General features: G+C 34.6%; 1 protein-coding gene across 1 annotated transcript in view; it reads right to left on the bottom strand.

Moving 5' to 3' along the window:
* Positions 1–1400: 1400 nt before the first annotated feature.
* MMRN1 (multimerin 1) overlaps positions 1401–25036 on the bottom strand; it is a 59639-nt gene continuing 36003 nt past the window's right edge. Inside the window, exons 6-8 of the mRNA XM_015450653.4 lie at positions 19081–21069; positions 4239–4391; positions 1401–3011 (exon numbers count right to left, since the gene is read on the bottom strand). Coding sequence (XP_015306139.3) covers positions 2590–3011; positions 4239–4391; positions 19081–21069 — 2564 coding nt within the window. The 3' untranslated portion in view covers positions 1401–2589. The remainder of the gene's footprint in view (positions 3012–4238; positions 4392–19080; positions 21070–25036) is intronic.

Genomic DNA, 25036 nt, shown 5'->3' with positions numbered 1-25036 from the left:
AATAAATTATATTGGACAGTGCAATCATGAACATTGTCAAATGATTTCCTTCCTTCTGTTCTGGTAACAGTAAAGAAAAACAATATAATGAAATCACTGAAATCTATGTCAAAAAGTATATATGGAAAACAAAATCTATTTTAATCTGTGAAGAAATAAAATTTTAAAAATTTAGATTATAGTAAATTTTTAGGCAGAGACTGAAGATATCATGAGAACTTTTTAAATGTTTTCGAAAATGACATGTTTACACATAACAAGATAAAAAGTTGTCAGTCATTCAGTGATCTGGTTTGAATTTGTGTCCCCAAGAAAATCTCATATCCAATTATAATCCTCAGTGTTGGAGAAGGGGCCTGGTGAGAGGAGACTGGACCATGGAGGTGGATTTCCCCCCTGCTACTCTCCTGATAGTGAGTTCTCACGAAATCTGATTGTTTAAAAGTATGCGGCACCTCCCACCTCTCCCCTTCCTCCTCCCCCAGCCACGTAAGATGTGCCTGCTTCCCCTTCACCTTCCACTATGATTATAAGTTTCATGAGGCCTCCCTGGCCATTCTACCTATACAGCCTGTGGAAATGTGAGTTAATTAAACCTCTTTTCTTCATAAATTACCCAGTCTCAGGTAGTTCTTTATAGCAATGCGAGAATGGACTAATGCATCCAGTTGTCAGTTTTAACTCTTGGGTCACACTCTTCTTTGGCAGCCTGAATCTAGTAATGAGTGAGGCTACAGTATGAAGGCCTGATTATTTTGACTCAATGCAGGACATTCTGATGGACAATACTTACTTTAGAGTTCCTCTTTGCAGAGGTGACGAAGTTTGTTAGACTGCAGTTTAAAATCTTCTGCATAGTTATTGTGAAATTCCCAGGTATTGTACTGTATTGTATACGTACGTGAAAGTTTGCTTAACCACTTGTCTGTTGCAGGACATGTGGGTGATTCCCAGTTTTCAAGCTATTACAAATAAACTATGAACATTTACATACAAGTCTTTGTATGGATGTATGCTTTCAAGTTTTGGCAAATTTGAAAAATTTTCAAGTATCTGCTACAAATAGAAGATACTTTCATCTTGAAGATTGGAAATATTTCAAAAATTGTTAATTTTTATGAGGATGTGTGGGGTATAAGGAGCCGTTTTTCATATTGATAGGACTTAGATTGTTAGTACCAATCGAAATGGAAAATTATGGTCATCCTTTGTCCCAGAAATTCTCCATCATTGGCTATACTACTAGGAAAATTACTTAACTTCTATGTGCTTCTGATTCTCATGGGCAGAAAGGGAGTAATAATATGTAGTACAAATTTCATAGGTTAACATGTAATTCATTATGTTATAGTGATCATTAAACAAATCAATTCATAAAAAAAGACTTACCATACCAAAACTTTTATTATTATTTTTACTATTACTTATGAAAGTCTGTTCTTCAGAAACATTTTGTCAGATATCCAAGGAATGTATTTTTAAGCATGTTCACTACAGTAATATTGTAATAATAAAAAATGGGAGACTACACAAATAGCAGATAAAGGATTAGTTAAAGAAATTTTAGCACATCTGTGGGAGGTAATATAGAGAAAGGATGGATGTGGGCTCTGGAGAAGACATGGCCTGATTCCAAATCCTACCTCAGCCCTATGAGCTCATGGGCCTTGGTCACTGTGTCTTAGGTTCTTTAACTATAAAAATCATGGTAATAATGCCCACTTTACAAGGGTTATTGTGAGGAATGAGACATCACATGTAAATTGTTTAGAAGAGAAACAGGGCATAGTGAGCATCCCATAAATTGTAGTATTACACAGATAATGACTTACCCTTTAGAAGAAGAAGGGCAGATCTGCAGGTACTGCCATAGAAGAATACTTATTAGAAAAATACTGTTTCCCCCTTATAGATGTTGTGTGGTGGTAAATGATCCACTCATATATTCTTAGACTTGAGTGTACATGTCCAACTACGTGTCACTTACTATGTTATAATTAGATAATTATAGGAAGAGAACAATAGTTAAGCATATTTCAGATTTTCAATTCAACTTGCTTAATTTTGATTCTGAATGAAAATCTTAGTATGGAAAATTGATCAACTCAACGTAAAGAGTAAAAATAAAAGTTTACAAAACCATTTTCATTTTTTGAGTAATTTATTGAAATTTGTGAATCTAGAAAATGTATGTTATATATTTATATAGAGGGAATAACAAAAGTTAAGTGTTTTATTGGAAAGAAAACTGACTGATAATATGGTGTAATTACCATTTTATAATATTACTTTACATTGCAATGATTTAAAATGAAGAAATAAAAAGAGGAATAATTATGCTAACAAATTCACATTGTTTCATGTGCCACTAAATTTCTTTAGGATCAAGAACTCCTTCATATTCAGACATTAAAAAAAATTCAAATAATTTTATAAAATAAACAGACATACAAGTTTACTCATATTAAAAAAAGAAGTTGGTTTTCTTTTCCTGTAGAAAAAAACAAAACAGAGCAGATGTGCAAGCAAAGATAAATGAAAACACTGGCTGTTTCTCAATAAAGGTGATAGTCTGATTTTCATACTAACTTATGTACGATATAGTAAGTAACCACTAAATGTAGTCACAGGGGGAAACTTGGCTGGAATTGTTCCTTTCGCAAGTCGTAACCAGACTTCCTGCCCATAATTTAATTCTAATAAGGCATCCCCAGTTAAAACCCTATCACAGTGTATTTCACTGTTAATATTTTCAGACTCAAATGCAAGCTTGTCTATTCCATCAACCACTAAAAATCCAGAGATATGAGCACTGAATGACTCGATGGTATACTTGAAAACATATACTCCAAGATATGGAATTCTAAATTTTCCAGTTCTTGGGGTATATGAAGCTCCATAATTGACATCCAAGTTATTAAACAGGATAGGACCAGGTGTAGTCATTCCATATGTATGAGATGCAAAAAATGCCACCATAGGTGCATATCTGTAAGATCCTTTGGAAAAATCTGTTAGAGGAAAAAATGGCAAGAGTTAATTTTCATGTTTTTATCTTATTTTGTCTTTCCTTATATCTTCATCACTTTTATCTCAGTTACAAAAAGTCTTAGCAGAAGAGAAAGGCCATCCATAAAATTTAGCAAAGGTGCATGTGTCTCGATGCCTGTCTCTTCTCTTGGGCAAATTACTCTAAATTGCTTAGCCTCTTGGTGCCTCAGTTTCTCCATTTAGACCAGGATACAATAAAAATAACATTTGACACCTTCCTCACACAAATGCCTCAAACATAATTTGCATGTTGCTTTGATCTCCCGAGAGATAAAGGAATTCAAAGCACTCTATGATTATTATGGTTATGTCAGAATGTTTTAAAGCCCCTTGCAGGAATTGAAGCTGACATGATGTAGAAACAATTTTTCCGGCACCTTGTCAAGCAGTTTCTAAAGGCTAAAATGAAAACCATATAAAGTCATATTCACTGTAGCAAAGTAGACAAAGGCAATTTTCTGTGTAATTAATGCCAATTGTACTTACAAAGGCTGAGATCTAAAAACAGACTAAAAAAATTTGCATTTCACTATGCAGGATATTATTAAGAAAAAGCTGATTTGAAATAGGTTTTTTTTGCAGTCATTAAATAACACATTTTTATGCTGCACATAAGTTTCTGTATAAAAATCAGAAATGGTGCACTCTTGAAGTAAATCCAAAGCACAATACTTATGAATTTAAATAAATAAAAACGCCATCTTGTTTTACTTAATACATTTGAGCATGTTCTACTAGTTCTCACACAGTCAAAATGGTACCATTAGTTTAACCTTCACAGAAAACGTGTTACTAAGCATGTATTAAAGCCTCATTTAAATGACCATACCAGACATAAATCAAAGATGTATTTCTTTAACTACTTGTTTGAGGAGAAAGTGTTTCTATCAGTCAGATATATACATCCAAGAGAAAAAAAGTTTTTGAGAGGGTGGAATTTTTCATAAACTGCCTCTATATAGCAATATTGAAAATTTCAACAAGTTCATGTGAATAAGAACTTGCCTAACAAAAAGACATTTTCACTTGTAAATCAGGTACATTATTCAGTAAGTTTCGGAAAAGTAAAAGGAATGGTCAAGTAGATCCAGATTAAGCAGGCTTAAATATTCATTCATAAATATTCTCAAAAAGTGTTTCTATTTATGACAATGAGCACGTCCAAAGATGCATATAGTATTTTTTACCTGGAGCTAAAGCATTTTCTTCCACAAGCTTGATAGTGCAGTTGTCACCAGTGAAAGGATGCCTGCAGGCACAGGTAAAGCTAGTTCTTCCATTTATACATGTGCCCCCATTTTGGCACGGATGCCTACTACAGCTTGAATACTCCTCTGTTACTGAAAAAGAATCAAGGTAAAAGAGAATAAAGTGACCTATTTTCCTGTTGATCTCAAATCGTAGTTTGCATCAGAATAGGAAAATGACTGAATTTAAGTAAGAAAAATGGGCTCCCAGCCCAGGATGCCTGTCGATCTGGTCACAGAACGTCATGCAAATCCCTCAGCTCTGATATCTCCTTCAGTAAAGTGGGCAAAAATCTGGGATCCATTACATTTATTGGTGTGAAATGTTAACATTCTTGTCAACTGCAGAACAGAACAGAATTATCTCAATACAGATCATGTATATTTGAAACTGGTATGTGATAAAGGTAATGCTTTAAATCACTGGAGAAGAAAAATATCTATTCAATACACGGCGCTAAGCTGGTATTTAATATATATATAAATATAAATTCCACATATACAAAAATACTAAATATAAAAAATCAATATGATTGCATTGCAACAAAAAAGGAGAATATCTTTCTAGAGCTTTGAATTTTTTAAAAATTCTCTCAAAGCAAAACAAAGCAAAGCAAAGGAAAACAAAACCCTGAAACCATAAAAGAAAAACATTATCATGTTTGACCTAAGAATTAAAACTAGTTTGCATTGAGAACTACCATTCTCAAAGTTTAATAATAAGTTACAAATTAAAAGAAAATATTTTTAGAAGACATGGCAATCTAATGACTAATATTCGTAACATATGAAAAGCTCTGAAAAGAAAAAAAAAAATTCTCCCCTTAAAAAATGGAAAATGAGGCTGGGTACGGTGGCTCACACCTGCAATCCCACCACTTCAGGAGGCCAAGGCATGAGGATGGCTTGAGCCCAGGTGTTTGAGACCAGCCTGAGCAGCATAGTGATACCCCATCTCTAACTTTTTTAAATAAAAAATAAATAAAAATAAGAAAATGGTCTTCACTTAAAGATCAGAAAAAAATAAGTTAAAAAATGGATAATGTATCAGTAGGCAAATCATTGAACAATACCGACAAAATCTCACTAAAAGTTTTAAAGCATATGCAACCTCATTACTAATTAAGAAATAATAAATTTAGCAATGATAACATTATTTAAATATCAGGTGGCAACATTTAAAAAGATGGAAAATATCCAGTCATGTCAATATAAGGGAACATGGGCCTTTTCATGCAATTCTGGCTAGAGTGTAAACTGCTATAGCTGTTAATAGGACAATGTGACAATATTTATCAGTATTAAAAAGGTTCATTTACTTTGAGCCAAACATTTCTTCTGTCTGTATATATATACTCCAGACATACTTGTCCATGTGCACGAAGACAATTTTTCAATTCAAAATGATATCATTTGCATTTGTGAAAAATTTAAAGACTCCTAAATGATCACTGATGCAGAACTTGTTAAATAAATTATAACATATTCCCACTGAGGAATATTAGACAGCAATTAAAGAATGAGGTAGATTCCCCAACAGGTTTGGTTTACTGAAGACAGAAAGTTACAGCTCACACATTACATATAGAATAATTTCATTTGTTGTGAAAGCTTCAAATTACGAATATGGTTATAAAGATAATACATAATTATGTAAATGCAGAAACAAGGTCGGAAGAATTCAGCGCTTACACTACTTGCCACAATTACTCTGGTGCCACCTTTTGGTAATGATGTAGTTTACCATCCACTTATTTCAAATCAGGTGATTGTTGATGATTTTTAATTTAGAAGTTATTTGCTTTGTGCAATATTTTTCTCATGAAGTGAGATTTATAAATTTCTATATACATTCTATATATCTAAATTTTCATATACATTATATCCGTATAATTGAAATTCACATAAAATGTGACCAAACTGCATGCCTGTATTATTAACATTTTTTGCAAAGCAAATATATTAATATTGCACTTATGTAATGAGAAATTAATCAGAATTATATTGATATATTCTCTGTAATATTCTATAAACTATTATTCCTTATTAATATTTTATAAACTAATATTCCTTATTAAGAAAAGTATTGAAACTATTACGTGTGTGCAACATCTTTTAACAAATATTTCAACTGGCTAACATTCCTTTAACCTCATTTTGCTGCATGTGAATAGAGAACTTTGCCTATTATTTTCCTGTGTCAAAAACATCAATGACTTTTCATTACCTGTAGTAATGTGAATATTTTGTATCAAAGCATTTGCTTCATTTATTTTTACATTCTCTGAATTTAGCATAGTGATCAACCCACAGGAGAGGTTTCAATTAATGCGTTTTACTAGGAATGTATCAATTGTGCAGTAGAATTGGGGGACACTAACTTATTTATGTAATTTGATCAGCTCTATAATTTTAATTTTCCCAAATATAAAAAATCACACTCACCTGTAACCTTGGCCCTGTTCATGAATCAGGGATCAAAGCTGTGCTATAAGGAGAATTTAAGAAACTGTAGAAAAGAATAGACTTATCTGCATTGCTATTGGCTCTATTCTGAATCTTCAGGATGAAGGCTTCTGCCTGCTATTTAATGTCCAGGAGCAGCATTCCATTTTTTGCTTCTTTATGTTCCATTACTTTAGGAATGGGGTCTTGCCTTGCTCTAGTTCTTTGAGTTATTTCAGAGGGTACTATTTTACCCCTTTTTCCAATTTCTTTTTAGGGTCATTCATCTAGAGGAGGGCTCCACTTAAGTTTAATTGAAGGTCTGCATCTACTCCTGCTGTTACAGTAGCCCAAACTTCTTGAGACTGCACACAGCTTCCCTTCTAGGACATCTTTCATGGTGCCTACTGACTCTCTGCCCAGGATGCCTCAGCCACCTGTCTGTACCTGCTTCGACTGCTTCTGTTTTAAGTTCCTTTCTGTGCCTTTTTTGCTATTTTAGGTATGTCTGGACTTTCCAAGTCTCTGCCAAAATAATCACATTTTAGTATATAAAATCATGTCCATGGCACCCAGAACTGGACATATTGCACCAATGGAGCCTAAGCAGAGTAGGTTATGGTAGCAATTGCTAGTTACCCCTGCTGAAATGAACTTACACTTCTGTTAAGATAACACAAGCATTAAGTATTCATTGTCCATTTCTGCATCTGTATTACACTGTCTCATAACAGGTCTCCTGTGCTTTGATATATTGAAGCTTTCTAAAATCTCATGTTTATTTAATTCATTTAAACATGAATTTACAATTATTATTGATAATAAAATTTATCTTATTAGACATGAGTTACCATCTCTGTCCATAGAAACCATTCAGTTTTATTCTGCATGAGATGTTTCAGCCACCCTCCCCATCTTTGTTATTATTTCCAAATTTATGTCTCATGCGTTCCTCCAAGTTATTGATAAAAATAACCACTAGAAAAGAAATACCTAATGGATTAGTGACAAATACAGAGCCTTATAACAGACAACTGAAGATTGGCTGGCACTGATTTTTCCAACTGAAGCTATTTGTACTTTGTTATACAATGAGTTAGAAATCAACTTTTGGCTGGGTACAGTGGCTCATGCCTGTAATCCCAGTACTTTGGGAGGCTGAGGCGGTCAGATCACCTGAGGTCGGGAGTTTGAGATCAGCCTGGTAAAACCCCATCTCTACTAAGAATACAAAATTAGCTGGGTGTGGTGGTGTGTGCCTGTAATCCCAACTACTCGGGAGGCTGAGGCAGGAGAATTACTTGAACCCAGGGGGCGGAGGTTGCAGTGAGCCAGGATCACGCCACTGCACTCCAGCCTGGGCGACGGAATGAGACTCCATCTCAAAAAACAAAACAAAACAAAATCAACTTTTGTATACCACCTGATTTATTTTTCTCCTTTATTATTAAAATACTTAAAAAATGGTCAGGTGCCTTTATAAGTACCTACTCATATTTGTGCTTAATAGGCTACTTGTTATTGAATTACCAACAAAAATCAAACTCCAATAAAGCATCATTTTCTTTTTGACATCTTTCCTCATCCCTATGAGTAAATTACTTTAGTTCTCTCCATTTCTGCCTGATGCTCCAAAATCGTCTTCTTGAATTTATCACACTCAACTGTAATTGCTCTGGTGTCTTTCTCACTTCCGACAAGAGTATGAGGTCTCATGAGGTCAGGGATCATGTTCTCTATTACTTAAACTTCATATCAACACTTATTAGCATAATGCCTGACATGTAGAAAATACTAGTTTTAAGAATGAATAGACAAATTAATAAAAGATGGAATAGAATGCCACATTCTTATCAAATTTCAACCTTCTTCCCAGTTTCTCAAAGGTCACAGAGTTTGACAGTATGTTATCATTGTCATGTTATCCTAGACACATGAATCTATTTATTTATTTATTTTATTTTTGAACTGGAGTCTTGCTCTGTCATCCAGTTTGGAGTACAGTAGCGTGATCTTGGCTCACTGCAACCTCCGGCTCCTGGGCTCAAGCTATTCTCCTGCCTCAGCCTCCCAAGTAGCTGGGATTACAGGTGCATGCCACCACAACAGGCTCTTTTGTATATTTTTAGCAGAGACAGGGTTTCACCATATGGGCTAGGCTGATCTCAAACTTCCAACCTCAGATGATCCACCTGCCTCAGCCTCCCAAAATGTGAGTTTACAGTGTGAGCCACTGTGCCTGGGAGTGAATCCATTTCAGCAAACTTTCCACAACTTCTCTCCTTACTTTTCAATAACCTCTTAAACTCCTTCCTGTCCATTTTTTTTTTAATGGAGATCAGTGCAATTAGGTCAACAGTTCTTCCAATTCAACATTCTACCACTGTGCAAGTAGCATAACTGATATTTCATTTATAAGTTTCAATTTGTTCTGGTCTTTGCTTTCTGGACCCTAATATGTGCTCTAGTTATAATTTTCTATTAATCCTAGTTTCATATATCCTAAATGTTTATATTAAATTTGAACCAATTGGAGAGCACCTTACATTTTCAAAGCACCCTGTCTTTGCTAACATTTGTCATTTTTTTATTATAATTACTTGATTAATGTATGAGCTTCATCAGAAGAGGGGCTGTGTTGAGTTTATTCTATTCATTCAACTTTTCTCAGTACTCATTCAGAACTTACTCAACAGGAATTTGATAAATAAATGAAGGGATACATTGTGTTGATGATTCCTACTGTATTCTTACTTTTATTTGTATTACATATAATGTTATCCATCATATACTTTTATTTTAATTTTACTTTATATTTCATTGCTTACTTCTACTTTAGCATCAAAATCTTAATTTCTTCATGTAAACAGTAACATTGTGAGGGCAGATAATTGATCTTTGCTAGGGCACAATGGAGTTTCCAACAGATTAGTGAGGGAACCTATCGTTTTGCCTCTCCTCCAGTTTTACAATACACAGATGAAAGCATTCTACAAATCTGCTTCTAGGTCATATGCCCACACAGCATTTGCACTTCTCTGTATGTTTCATCCTGATTCCAATGCTCTATAAAATGTTTTCATTTCCATATTAATGGACACATTCTAAACTTTCAGTGCTTTTATGCTTCCCCATTTGTCAAAACTCTTTATATCAAATAAGGTCTATCTTTCTATTGCTCTAGAAATATTTCATATGCCCATTGCCAGCAACTTTCAGGAATACTAATACTTATCTGTTTTTATTAAGTTTTCAAATTCATTGTTTTAATTATTAACATTGTGTTCTTTGGTGTATAGATGGATAGAAATACTGTTTCAAACCATGTTTACTGCTTCTCCTTCAAACCATCAGTTTTTATTTTTGCTATTCTTTTTATATCACACCCGTTGTTTCTTATACTGTTTTCTGGGATCTTTTTTCCTCAACCCTTCATATATTACCTTAAAGCACAATTAGTTGTATCAGCAATCTTCAGCAAATATCTTACACCTGTCCCAAAGGGTTTACTTCATCCCTTGCTGTTAAACTATTATTTTGTTATCTTAAGCCATGACCTATGAAATTAAATGTTTTCGTTTGATGTCATAAACTGATTTATCCTTTTTATTTAGTGTCATAACCATCAATCAAGAGAATAATTAAAAACATTGTCTGGCAAATACATTAAAATATGTTCAGTGTTCCTAGTCACTAGGAAAATGCAAAACAAAACCACAATGCAATGAGATATAACTATGCACCTACTAAAACAACATAAAAGATACTGACAATGTCGAGTGCTGGCAAAAATTTGGAGCAATTCTCATACATTATTCATGGAAATGCCAAGTGGTTAGTCATTCCTTATAAAGTTAAAACTATGTATCTTATAACCAAACTATGGTACTTCTGTATAATTATAAAAGAGAAACAAAAACTGACATTCATACAAAAATCCGAATGTGAATGTTTATAGCAGTTTTATCCACAGTAACGCCAGACTGGAAACAACCAAAAAAAGATCCTTCAACTGGTAAATAGATAAAGAAATTGTATATTTATACAATCTACTACTTACAAATAAAAAGGAATACATGCAAGAACATGGATGAATCTCAGACATGTTACATGAAGTGAAAGAAGACAGACTCCAAAGCCTACACATATTGTATGAGTTTGTTTCTTAGATATTCGGGAAAAAATAAAATTGTCTGGGAAAAAAACAGATCACCGGTTGCCAGTGCTTGGGAGTGAGAACAGGGTTTAACTACAAAGGCGCATGAGGAAATTAGGGTTGGTGATGGAACTGATCTCCATCTTGATTATAGTGAAGGTTATATGACTATGTATTTGTCAAACCTCATAAGCTATCAACATTAGTACATTTAACTAAATGTAAGTTATACCACAAACAAATAAACTCACATTGTTTCAGGTCCCTTAATTTCCTACCTAGGATTTCAAAATCACTAAGAATATTATAGGTCATCATCCCGCCTTTTTTGTTGTTTATAAAACTTATTATTTTACCAAATGTAACTTCCCAAAAGTAATCTCCCTGCTCTTTGATTTCCATTCCATCCCCATTAGCTTTTCTAATTGATGCTCTCATTTTCTCATATCTAGATGATTACAGCAGTCTTAACACCACTTTGCCTGCCTCTAAACAACCCTCGTCCATATAGCTGTGAAATATGCTTCCCTAATTACAATGGGATATAACTGCACAACTATTAAAATGATAAAATAAAAGATACCGATAGTGTCATCATTGTCTGTTAAAAGTCTCATATTTAAATATTTTTTAATTTTTTAGACAAACTTTTTGGGCAAAGTTAACGTGCCCATGTGTATTTATGTGCACACAGGTAAAACACGGCCCTTTCATAAGTTGCTTAAGGGAGCGTAAACTGATACTCTCTGAAGAGAAACTTGGCAATATTTATCAAATTCTTTTAAAATGTGCATGGGCTTTGCACCAATAATTTTACTTCTTGGATGTTATCTTAAGGAAGTAAGATTAGAGATGTTCACAAAAATTTATTAGTGCAACACTATTTAAAATAGAGAAAAAATTTAAACTGTACAAAAGTCAAAAATCGAATACAAGTTAGATAAATACTTAGAATATGCTGTGGTGTGTTGTTTCTTTCACATTCAAAATAGCTTCATAAAAACATGGTATTCATATGCAAGTACCAAAATATCAAAAAAGTATAAAATATAACAGAACATAACACTGCTCTATAGGTATATCTTTCACTATCAATTTTTTTTTTTGAGATGGAATCTCACTTTGCCACCCAAGCTGGAGTGCAGTGGCACGATCTTGGCTCACTGCAACCTCCGCCTCCTGGGTTCAAGCTATTCTCCTGCCTCAGCCTCCCTAGTAGCTGGGATTACAGGCATGTGCCACCACACCCAGCTAATTTTTGTATTTTTATTAGAGATGGGGTTTCACCAGGTTGGCCAGGCTGGTCTCGAACTCTTGGCCTCAAGTGATCTGCCCACCTTAGCCTCCCAAAGTGTTGTGATTACAGTGGTGAGCCACCACTCCCAGCCTCACTAGCAAATTCTTCTAGAACAAAAAATTGCAAAGCTTACTGAGCCAGAGCCTTGCTTTCTAACTTGATCCCACTTAGGACTTAATATTTGTTGAATCAAGTTGAACAATTATGAATCATTATAACTTTCAAATCAAATTCATAATTCTAAAAATAATTCATTTGGCTCCTAAAACAAAAACTGCTTTAAAAAGTTTTAGCACAACATCTTAAGCTAATATGACCATGAATAATAGAAATTATATCTTTATTGTAGCATCCGTCTAGGAAGGTGTTTTACAAAGATCCTCTTGAGGTAAATCTGCAATTTCACATTTTCAAACAAACTTCCTAGTTCAAGTAAATGACTAAATACATGTACACATGATTGTGTACAAGCAATTTCTTAGTTGACAGTAAAGTCACTGAGTTTAGGTTACATATAAAAGGTAGTGTTGATGTCTCATTATTATTCAGATGATGATTTGGGATATTATGTATTTTTTATAACTTCCAATTTATTTTGGCAGGCCTGGAAAATGCAATCATATGCTAGCGTCCACATCAGATGAACTCATCCTCCTGTCTCTTTTGTTTCTTCTTGATATTCTCTCCCGACCTCTCTCTCTCCAGTTATGCTTTAGAGGTTGCTGTTCCTCTGATTCTGCTCTTACGTGAGTCCCCTGGCTCAGTTCACCCACACCCAGAGTTCCCAAACACCATTTTCATGCCAATATCCCTCAAATCTAAATTTCCACGCAAATTTCAAATCTTAACACTTGTTTAAGATTATAAAGTCTGGAAAGTAATTCTGAAAGGAAGGTTGATTAACTGTAAAACAATTGTTTACATTTTTGTAAAAAGTAAAAATATAGGTGTAGTTTAGAACTTTTATCATTCTGGCACAACATGCAATAATTTTTTCATTGATTGCTTTATTTCTACAAACACTGTGTCATAATTTCACTGGTAATTTGATTTTAGGGTAAAGACACTTGAGTTTAGATTTATTAATATTGATATCAATGGAGTGTCATGTGATATTTTCCCCTAAAACAATGCTGTCAACATAATCAGAATTAAAAAGTTCAAATTAGGTTTTTATCCTAAAATAATTATTATTTCTTTGGAGAGCCCATTTTAATCTATGTATAGTAAAACTGGCAATTAAAAAGTTAAAGTATGTTTTTCAGACTTCATATGCAGTTAATATATGACACAGCTATTATTTCTATGCTGTGATTTTTGTCAGGATGAAAATATCATGTTCACTTAGATCATTCCATAGCAAATTTACAATCTGTCATTTAATAATCCTGGCACCTTCCTTTTCATGTTTGATAATAAGTTACAAAATAATACTATTGTGTACAATTTTAAATTCATAATATAGTTAATGACCAGTACAAAAATATATGTTTATTGCATTTCATTTACAGACAAGAATCAAAATTCGTTTCAAATCCTTGGTGTCAAAGAAATTGTCTATTGTTGAGAAACAGCTCCTGTGATTCTTGCTTGGGAAAGAACCCAAGCATATGCAGTGACTGTGTAAATGGAACCTGGAATTCCTTCCCATTTCCTTTTTCATGTCAGAGCAAATGTTAGAAATTCTGGTTCAGAGAATGTGATCATTAAACGTCTGGGTTTCTGACTGTGCGCCTTAGATAGCCTGGCTACTTTACTGAGGACAAGGTGACGGAAAAGGTTGTCAATTTCGTCAGCATTCGCTCTTTAGCTGTCATCATCCTTCCTTATGAAGGGAATCATATGGAAATCTGGGGGAGTCTGTTCTTCTCACAGAGAGCCATGAACAAAAAGGAGTTCATTTACTATTCCCTTCAACACTGGTATGTTTTATTGACACAAACTGGGGAGGCCATCCCCAGCAGACAGGCCTCCTAACCAATTCTGACACAAAGAATATCTTTAAGATAATCTGCAGAAAAGAGTGAACAGAGCAGGCCAGAGACTGCTATCTTTAGAAAGGCCTACTTGGAAGGTTTTACCGTTGGTTAGCATCTGGGAACTTGACTTCTCTCCATTCCCTAACTGATAAGTGTCATTCACCATGCCCAGACTCTCTGTACAAACAATATGGCTTATGCTGAATATCTGCTTCCCTTCTGAGAGTCTGGGGTTTTGGTATGTCCTAGGCAGAGGATGCTAATGTGACCAGCCCCCAGTAGAACTCTTGGGTGCTGAGTATCTGATGGGCATGTCTGGGCAGAATTAATGTACACGTGTTACTAATTTTGTGTATGTGTATGTGGCTAGAAAAAAAGAGCACACAGAAATGCTGTCCATCATGGGAGGGATAAACATAAAAAGTGCTGCGCCTAAATTTCCCCAGACTCAGCTTGTATCTTTTTCCTTAGCTGATCCTATTATGAACTTTTTGCCCTAATAAACCACAGCTGTGAACACTATAGATGCACCAGATCCTAAGAGCGCTTCTATTGAATTACAAAATGCATACTTGCTTTTGGGGGACTTCTAAAACACATCATAAATTCTAAATTGAAGCAGATAGCTTTCAAAATTTAACTGGCTTATATTCAGCCATTTTGTACAGAAGATAACCTATTAGTTATCTTGAGGTATATTTGAAAATATTTTATAATATAGAAAAATCACATAAATAGTAGAAAATCACTTGGAGAAAACCACTTTTTGACATTTATTTTCAGTGCTTATCAATGTACATGTTTTTACAGTGTCTTTATATTTTGTATCCTATTCTTTTTGATTTGTCGTTGTATGATAACCATAAGCTAAGTTAGAAGCATATGCAGAGTTTGAAACAAAGTGACTTATCAAAGTAATAATAAGTAACAATGAAATGCCATAAGTTTGTAAATTATGTTGATGCATGGAAATATTAAGTGAAAATGTTGAGAAAATAAAAACATATACATTGAATATAGCTAAGAAAATTGCATCGTATAGCAATAACTTAATACACTATCTGCAGATTATATTCTTGATTCTCAAAATAAGCTTGTAAGGTTTGTATGTTATTCTTATTTTATAAATGAGGAAAGAAAGGTCTAGAAAAATAAATGGCTTATTACAAATAAATACATTGCCAGGCAGGACTTGAACCCTGGTGTCCTGATTCCAAGTTCAGGGCTCATTAGTCATCACAATTGCCTCTATGCTGAGTCACAAAATTTAGAAATGTTTTCAATGTGATATAAGGCAGGTAAATATTCACTAGATCCTCATTTTTTCTCTTTTAAATAGCATATATTCGCATCTATTATAATTTTTTAAATTACATTTTAAAACAGTACCAAATGTTTTATACAAAGTAACCTTTCTTGGGAGTACAGGAATAATTATTAATAAGAGAGGCTTATGAAGGAGGACTAAATTGGTAAACATTAGGGGAAAAGTTGAAATAAAAAGCCAATGGTTTCACAAGCAGGAGGTGCACATGCTCAACAGTGAGCTGCTGACATTGTGTTAAGGCAGGATTCAGCTGCTCTTGGAAGGGCAGGCAGCCAAAAGCTCTCTGCAGGGATAAGTCTGCCAATTGCTGTACAAACAAATCTTCAAAGATGAAATAAAAACCTCTTGGTGTCTATTAGAATATTGTTTAGAAACAAATCAAGTATTTAGCAATTGAACCAGAATAGCTTATCATCAGTGGCCTACTAGGAATCAGAATTAGCATGAATAAATGTAGGAATGGCTCAAAAGGAAGTGGCAGGGATGAGTACTCTGAATTTTGTCCTTGTTCGTCAGGCAAAGGAAAACCTTGTGACTATTTGATGGTGACTTTCAATAAGTACCCACTGGCCATATCCCAGAAAAGCCAAACTGAAAAGTAGCACCTCTACTTCCTCATGTGCAGAAACAAATTATCAGTATTTGGGTCTTCAAGAAAAGAGACTCCCTAAAAATATCAGCTCTGGCCATATGGAATATACAGATATGGCCAGACTGAAAAACATATGACGCATGAAACAGAAACAGAAAGAAGAGAAAGGCATGTGAACACACGCTACAATCTCTCTGAGCATGTGGTTGAGGACTGAGCCTGAGTCTAGCTGGCCAGAAGCCGAGCTCTATCACTTACTAGTTGAATTACCTTAGGCAGGATACTTGAGTTAATGTCTCCGAGGGTCAGTTTACTTATCTTCAGAATAAATAATAATACTTACCTCACAGGTATTGTTAAATGAAGTTATGAATATTGGGAATTTTCACAATGTCTAACATACAGTAAATATTAATGAATACTAACTAATGTCATATTATTACAGTATTAATATTATCAGGCTTCAAAGTAAGTTATCAGTTATTAAAATTAAGATTAAAACACTGTTTCTATTGCTTTTTTTCTATATACTGTACTTATTTTGCAAATGATGGCAGCTATAATCTGAATAATATGACTCTGAGATTCATAAGATGATGATAAATTATCTTCTGGCTTTAGTTATGTGGGAGAGCAATGTGCCTGTATAATACCTATATAATATCAAAGGTGAAATGAAACAGCCAAATTTAAGCAGTATGTCCCACTCCTGGTATAAAACAGGGTATCAAAAGTAGTAGTTTATTCTGCAATTGTTTGATTCTTACAAGAGAACTTAGCCTGAGTTCATTGGTTTCATCATCTTTCATAGCCCTTGCCTGCTGAGCTGCCCAGTGAGTGACATCTGTTCTATGACCCATGGAAGTCTGGCTGGCTTAATGGGCATGCAAACCTATGCACCCACTTAAAAGGGTCCCATACATTTTGTTGCTGGCCCGGTCTGGCATAAAATGAATATCTACCTTGCACATGGGAATTAGGCCTTTATTACCTTGACATCATTATTGGTATCTTCACTTAAAATAAAGAACTTTTATTTAATAGTTATTTTTGGTAGACAGGAACATAAAAAGTTCTATTCTCAGTAAATAAAGGAACAGGAAGCAATGTTATCAAAGCCTTATTGGAAAAGAAGAATCAAAACTGAGTTATTTCTTATTATTAGCTTATTAAGCTCAATATTGAGTCAATCACAAGTATCTAGATACAATTTTTATAAGGTCCTAACATGGATTCATTATATTATCAAAGTTTAAAAGTTCTTATGTTCTATAAATGTTTTTGCCTCAATTTATTTGAGGCTATTTCAATTTTATACTTACTACAAAAATAGCATATATATATGTTTAAAAAATGGCATAGCTTGCCTGATGTATGGTCACACATGCTGTATAGCTAATTGAAGATCATGATAAAGTGTCCACGTGAAGACCAAGAATAGAAATAGTATGAAAAAACAACTCCTTATATTTCCCAAAATTGTTAATGTAAGAACATCTTAGTTACTGTCTTTCTCTGGGAAACGTATAAGTCTAAATAGTTTGTTCTATGTTCCTACAGAAGTAAAATTAGTTCTATTAGTTCAGATTAATCTGGGGGAGTCATAAATAAATATACTAATTTAAATAGTGGAGAGAATTCAACTCTTATTGTTATTTTTAATATTATCAAAACATACATTAAATAAGAGTCATATTATGTTAGAATAATGGTCATCCTTTGTAATGAAAAAGCAATAAAGTACAAAATTCATTAAAATGGGCTATAATTTAACAACAGACTCATATGAGAAAAACACAGCCATTTCTTTTTGTAAGAATGAATAGCCATTCTTATTGTGAAAAGATTATTCAATATTACTTATATGACAACCATATTCATAAAACACTTATTTCATACAGAGGTACTATTATGCAATTTATATGCACCACACAATTCCTCTTTCTTCCAAAATACATGCTTCTTCTTTGGTGTTTAGAACATCTGTTAATGGTACCACTATTCTGTCATTTCCCAAATTCAAAACATGGGAAAAGTCTAGGTCTCTCTCTTTTCCAAGTGTCATGCATTAAGGCTGTGAACAGATCGTGGTTTTTTTTTACAGTGATGCAATCTTCAGCATATCCCTACTAAGCACCTCAGCGAATCACCTATTGCAATCTCATCACCTAAAAGGAAGAAACTAAGGCCTAGAGAGGTGAACGTTTTACCTAGTGCTATTAACTAACTCAGAAACTTACTAATACAGCTAGGATCAGAGTCAAGATTTGATGTTCCTCAAATCATTTTTCTTGACACTCTCCCTCTGTTTCTGTTTATGGGAGCTTTTCAACATTTCTCACATCTGCCTTAGAGCTTCCTCTATGCCTCTTGCCAATATTCATTCAGTAACATCCCTAATATCACCTCTGCAATCACACTATACACTATTGCTAGCTTCACGCTTTTGAGTTGCAGCTCTTACCACAACCAATCCACTGATACAAATTTTCAGACACCTACTCTTTACAAAATCATGTCTAAGCACTTAGCTTGGCATTGATGACCTTCTATGATTTACCCAAATCTATTTCCTGGACATTCATTGTCAGATCATCATTGAACAGATATTTACTGAGTTCCTATTGCATATCAAAATGAGCAAGTCTGGTCTATCAAAGATCTCCTTGCTTAACAGCTTTGTTTAATTACTTGTACAAAGCAAATTGTTCTATAGGAGCAAATTTAATTATTTTATAGAGGGCTAGTCAGAAAAATTTTAGAAACTTATAGCCAAATATACACTAGAAATATTTGTTTTGTATTGATGCCTAAAATACTGTAAGATAGATTCAGATTTAAATGTCAGTCATCTTCACAACTTGACTATCTACCCAAGTTCAGGTATGTTGTTTTATATTTAATGGTCTTGCTCAACTGTACAGATCTATTAAATATCATTTAAGTAAAAAGAGAGATTAAAAGTTACTTTTCAGTAACAGCTTACCAGTATATATTACGTTGTCTGTGTTTCTTTGAGTCCGGCCTATCAGGACAGTGGTAAGATTTACCGTTGGTTTCTTAAGCATATTAATTTTCTTCGGCAATGATTTTACTTGCTTCTTAGACTTGACAACATTTGCCAGACTACCAGGCAATGATTGATCTATACAACAAGTTAAATTAGAGAGGACAGCTTGAGTTTTTATTTGAATTATTGGTTCCACAAATTCTGTCAGACCTTTCTGAAGAAGTTGAATATCTGGCAGGGAACGTTTTATCCACTTAGGTATGGTAGCATTCAGTTCTGACACACTTGTAGAAGCATTGTGACACATTGTTAAAACTTCATGGAGAGTTTTGTTAAGCAAAAAGAAGTTACTTGAAAGATGGATGGATTTTGCTTCCAATGCCTTAAATCTAGAATTCAATACTTGCAGTTGAAGAGCCTGATCTCTCTCATTTGTAACCACATTGCCTTTTTTAAGTGAAATATAATAAGGTATGAGCGTCTGGGTAACTTTAGACTCAATGTCTTGCAACCGAGTTTCCAAATTTTTGGAAATCTTGGTGGCTAACAGCATTTTTTCTTCCAAATGACTCATATTTTGCTGGTAATTTCTCACTTGGGAAGTGGTTTCATTGAACATTTGAAACATCTTTTGGAAGTTGGACTGATTTAGTTTCTCATCTCTAGGAATACCTGCAAGGGTCTTGGCAACTTGCAAAACAAAGTTGTATCTCTGATTGTCATTGATCAAAATCTGAATAGAATCATTCAGACGTTGGAACTGAGGAATAAATGTCAAAATAGTTTCCATATCAGAGGTACATTTATGATGGACCTCATGATTATCTTTAATAGTACTTAAAGTCTCTTTTAGGGCATAGTTATCTTGAATGAAATCAATAGCATTATTTACAATAGTCATTGTCTTATTTAGGCCATCTTCCATTTCTAAGGCATATTCATTGATACGTCTTTCTAAGGTATCATCACGACTCTGTACTTCATTTCTAAGTAAGTTGTGTCTTTTTGTAAGTTCTTTGATAATAAAATTTAGACTATTGACAGCACTAGTCAGATTTTCTATCTTTTTCCTTGTCACTATTGCTTCCTTTGGTTGTTCATATGTCATTGTCTGTCTGAGTGATGCTCCCTGCTCAAGCAAGGGTTGAAGGATCTCCATATCATAAGTCAAATCATTTAGTTGCTCACTCATTTGATCCATCTTATTGTCCATTGGAAACAGAACTTCAGCCAATGTTTGGTTTAACACATGTAAATTCTCTTCTGTGTCCTTAAGTTGAAATTTAAAATCATTTCTGCATTTGGATAACATGTCTTCACATTCACCTCTGAGAGACTCTTTCTCCATCTCTAAAGAGATGGTGAGATTGTTAATCTTGCTTTCTTGAATGTGCAAATCTTCAAACAGTTGCAGCATCATCAAACTCTGCTTCTTTATATTCTCATGTAAAGTAGACATGTATTCAGTGACATTATTGCTAAGTGACTCAATGGCTGGAACATTCTTCTGGTCTGATACCTGTTCAGTGGATAAAAGCTGCTCATGTACTTCCTTCAATTGAGAAAGAGTTTTATTGAGGGATTCATAATACAGAATGCTTCTTGAGTGTTCCTGTTCTAGAGCACCTTCTAAATGAGTCTGCTTTACTTCTAGTTCTTTAATAGGCTTCTCACATGTAACAGTCATTTCTTGCCTTACATTCACAATGTGATTCCTTAGATCTACTATATCAGTCAAAGTGGGCCGATCGTCTTGCATTAAAACAGACTTTTGCTGGGCTGCTATTGAAACCACAGATTCATTAACTTTTTTAATTATTTGCCTGGTGCTTTCAAGGTCCTCTGATAGACTTGATACAGTCTTGAAGAGCTGTGCTACGGTGTCTTGCATGTCATTTTGAAACATTTTAAATTGTTCTCTTACTATGTCTCTTACCAGTACATTAATGCTTTTTGATTTTAGATCTAGAGAAAGAAACAATAAATAATACATAATTTTCATTATATGAGACTTTAAGCATCTCTAAAAAGATTAAAAAGTTTGAAATTAAACATTAATAACATGTAATAATAAAAATACCACTTAACTACATTTACTTATAAAATTTTAAAAATTACTATAACTTACAAAAGGTGATCAATTCCTTAAATAATAAATCTGAGAGGAGATATCACTTGCAAAACATACTAGAACATAATAAAACCATAAAACTAAGGTCCTTTGGATGAAAGACATGAGGGAACTACTACTGACTTCAGTAATACACTGTTGTGTGTAATAATTCTAGCTCTAGTTTTAGTTTTGTATGAAAATAAATGGCTTTGGGCTTTCTGCTTTAGTAAATAATACCTGGTGTTAGCTCATGACTGTGTTATTAGGTTTCTAGTAATTAAGTTTCAGAGCTTATGCTTTGAGCTTATAAAAGCTAATAAATTGACTTCTGGGGAAAATCTTAATGATATTCTCAAATGAGGAAAAAATGAAGTAATATTCATAAGATTTAATACTGGTTTATAATAACAATAAAATAATAATAATGAAGCTTGGGAATTTCAAAATTAAGTCTTCCTCCAATGAAAATAGGAATTCAAGATACACCTGACATATTATTATAGTATGACATTAATTTTTAACAAAAAGAGAAGAGAAAACTTGCAAGTAATGAAACACATAGTACTGTCTCAAATATTAGAAAACATGGATTAATTGTAAGACATGATTGCAGTAGTCTCTAAACGTAGCATAAAAAAAGGAACAGGAAAAGTATACTGGACTATTCACAGTTATTAATATTCATAACTATTTAGAATAGAAAATGACTATTTAAAATATAAAAAAACTTGCATACAAAGACAGAAAACAGAAAAAAATACATATACTAGAGATATATTTATAATATCTAGTGATGAAGTACACATAAATGGAAGATATGTCCATTCACATTCAAAATATAATTAATATGGCTTGGCTGTGTCCCCACCCAAATCTCATCTTGAATCTTACTTCCCATAATCCCCACATGTTGTGAGAGGGACCCAGTGGAAGGTAATTGAATCATGGGGGTGGGTTTTTCCCATGCTATTCTCAAGATAGTGAGTTCTCACAAGATCGGATGGTTTTATAAAGGGCAGTTCCCCTGCACACACCCTCTTGCTTGCTGCCATGTAACACATGGCTTTGCTCTTTCTTCGCCTTCTGCCATGATCATGAAGCTCCCCTAGCTATATGGAACTGTGAGTCCATTAAACCTCTTTTTTGTTTTTATAAATTACCCAGTCTTGGGTATTTCTTCATAGCAGTATAAAAATGGACTAATATAGTTGTTACCAGTAGAGTGGGGAATGGTTATCAGTAGAGTGAGGTACTGCTATTAAGACACCTGAAAATGTGGAAGCGACTTTGGAACTGGGTAACGGGCAGAGGTGGGAATAGTTTGGAGGGCTCAGAAGAAGATAGGAATATGTCAGAAAATTTGGAGCTTCCTGGAGACTTGTTGAATGGTTTTGACCAAAAAGTCCAGGCTAGGTGGTCTCAGATGGAGATGAGGAACATATTGGGAATTGGAGCAAAGGTGATTCTTGATATGCTTTAGCAAAGAGACTGGTGATATTTTGCCCCTGCCCTAGAGATCTGTGGAACTTTGAACTTGAGAGAAATGATTTAAGATATCTGGCAGAAGAAATATCTAAGCAGCAGAGTTCAAGAAGTCACTTGGGTGCTCTTTTCAGTTTTATTAATTCGCAAATATATGGCTTGGAATTGGAGCTTATGTTTAAAAGGGAAGCAGAGCATAAAAGTTCAAAAATTTGCAGCCTGATGATGAACTAGAAAAGAAAAAAAAAAATTTCCTGAGGAGAACCTCAAGCTGGTGGCAGAAATTTGCATAAGTAACAAGGAGCCAAATGTTAATTGCCAAGACAATGGAGAAAATGCCTTCAGGACATGTCAGAGTTTTCAAAGCAGTGCCTCCCATCACAAGCCGAGAAGCCTAGGAGGGAAAAATGGTTTCATGGGGACCTTGCTCCATTGTGCTGTTTCAGGACTTGGTGCTCTGTGTCCCGGCCATGGCTAAAAGGGACCAATGCATAGCTCAGGCCATTGCTTCAGAGGGTGCAAGCCCCAAGCCTTGGTGGCTTACATGGGGTATTGGGCTTTCAGATGCACGAAAGTCAAGATTTGAGGTTTGAGAACCTCCGCCTAGATTTCAAAGGATGTATAGAAACACATGGATATCCTGGCAGAGGTCTGCTTTAGGGCAGAGCCTTTATAGAGAACCTCTGCTAGGGTGGTGCAGAAGGGAAATGTGGGGTGGGACCCCCCAAACATAGTATCTACTTGGGCACTACCTAGTGGAGCTGTGAGAGGAGGGCCACTGTCCTGCAGACCCCAGAATGGTAGATTCACTGACAGCTTGCACTGTGCATGAGGAAAAGCCACAGACACTCAACATCAGCCCATGGAAGCAGCTGGGAGAGAGGCTGTACCCTGTAAAGCCATGGGGTGGAGCTGCCCACTACCATGGGGACCCACCTCTTCCATCAGTGTGACTTGGATATGAGATATGGAGTCAAAGGAGATCATTTCGGAGCTTTAAGATTTGACTGCTCCACTGGATTTCGGACTTGCATGAGGCCTGTAGCCCCTTTGTTTTGGCCAATTTCTCCCATTTAGAATGGGTGTATTTACCCAATGCCTGTGCCTGCATTATATCTAGGAAGTAACTAACTTCCTTTTGATTTTACAGGTTCATAGGCAGAAGGAACTTGCCTTGTCTCAGATGAGGCTTTGGACTGTGGACTTTTGAGTTAATGCTGAAATGAATGAAGACTTTGGGGGACTGTTGGGAAGGCATGATGGTTTTGAAATGTGAGGACATGAGATTTGGAAGGGGCCAGGGATGGAAAAATATGCTTTGGCGTTGTCCCAACCCAAATCTCATCTTGAATTGTTGCTTCCATAATACCCATATGTCATGGGAGGGATCCACTGGGAGATAATTGAATCATGGGGAGGGGTTTATCCCATACTGTTTTCATGATAGTGAATAAGTCTCACAAGATCTGATGGTTTTATAAAGGGCAGTTCCCCTGCACATGCTCTCTTGCCTGCCACCATGTAAGGTGTGGCTTTGCTCCTTTTTCACCTTCTGCCTTGATTGTGAGGCCTCCCCAGCCACGTGGAACCAAGTCCATTAAACCTCTTTTTCTATATAAATTACTCTCTCTCAGGTTTTTTTTTTTTTTTTTGTAGCAATATGAAAATGGACTAACACCATAATCAATGACTATAATGTTAAATACAACATAATGCAAAGCATTTTAGACAGGAAAGTCTGTACAATGGGATATTGCCATCAGTTAGGGCTACTAGGTAGTCTATTAAAGAAAGATCATCCTTGGATTAAAAGAATAGGCTCTACATGTCTCTATTTTGTAAGTAAGTTTTAAAAAGCACTTAACATACATGAGGGACTTACATAAAATATGTGAAAGAGTGATTATTAAAATATAATGATGTTTGAGCATTTTGATATTGACAACTTTGTACAAAAACAAAGCTGTAAATATTACAATTTAGATGGATAAACGTTTCTCTGGAAATCCTACATCATAAAGATCAGTGTTGCCAGATGAAAAAAAAAATGGAAAAGATATTTTACTTTACTTTTTATAAACTTAGTGGAAACTAAAGTAAGTTTAAAAGTCCAAAGATCAATTTGTATGTAATTGAAAAAGAAAACAAAACATGAAATATGGAATAGTAATCAATGACCACAGCCTTAAAGTACTAAGAAAAGGCTAAATGAATTAGAAAAGACTAGCCACAATTAAGATAAATTATGCAGAAATAGTCCTAGCATTTGTATCAAATAACATGGATAATCACACCAGAAAGGCTTTAAAATATTTTTATCTTCTACATTTTGCTTAG

Source organism: Macaca fascicularis, chromosome 5 (genome assembly GCF_037993035.2).
Source record: "Macaca fascicularis isolate 582-1 chromosome 5, T2T-MFA8v1.1".
Lineage (NCBI taxonomy): Eukaryota > Metazoa > Chordata > Mammalia > Primates > Cercopithecidae > Macaca > Macaca fascicularis.
This window is presented reverse-complemented; position numbering and strand designations above follow the sequence as displayed.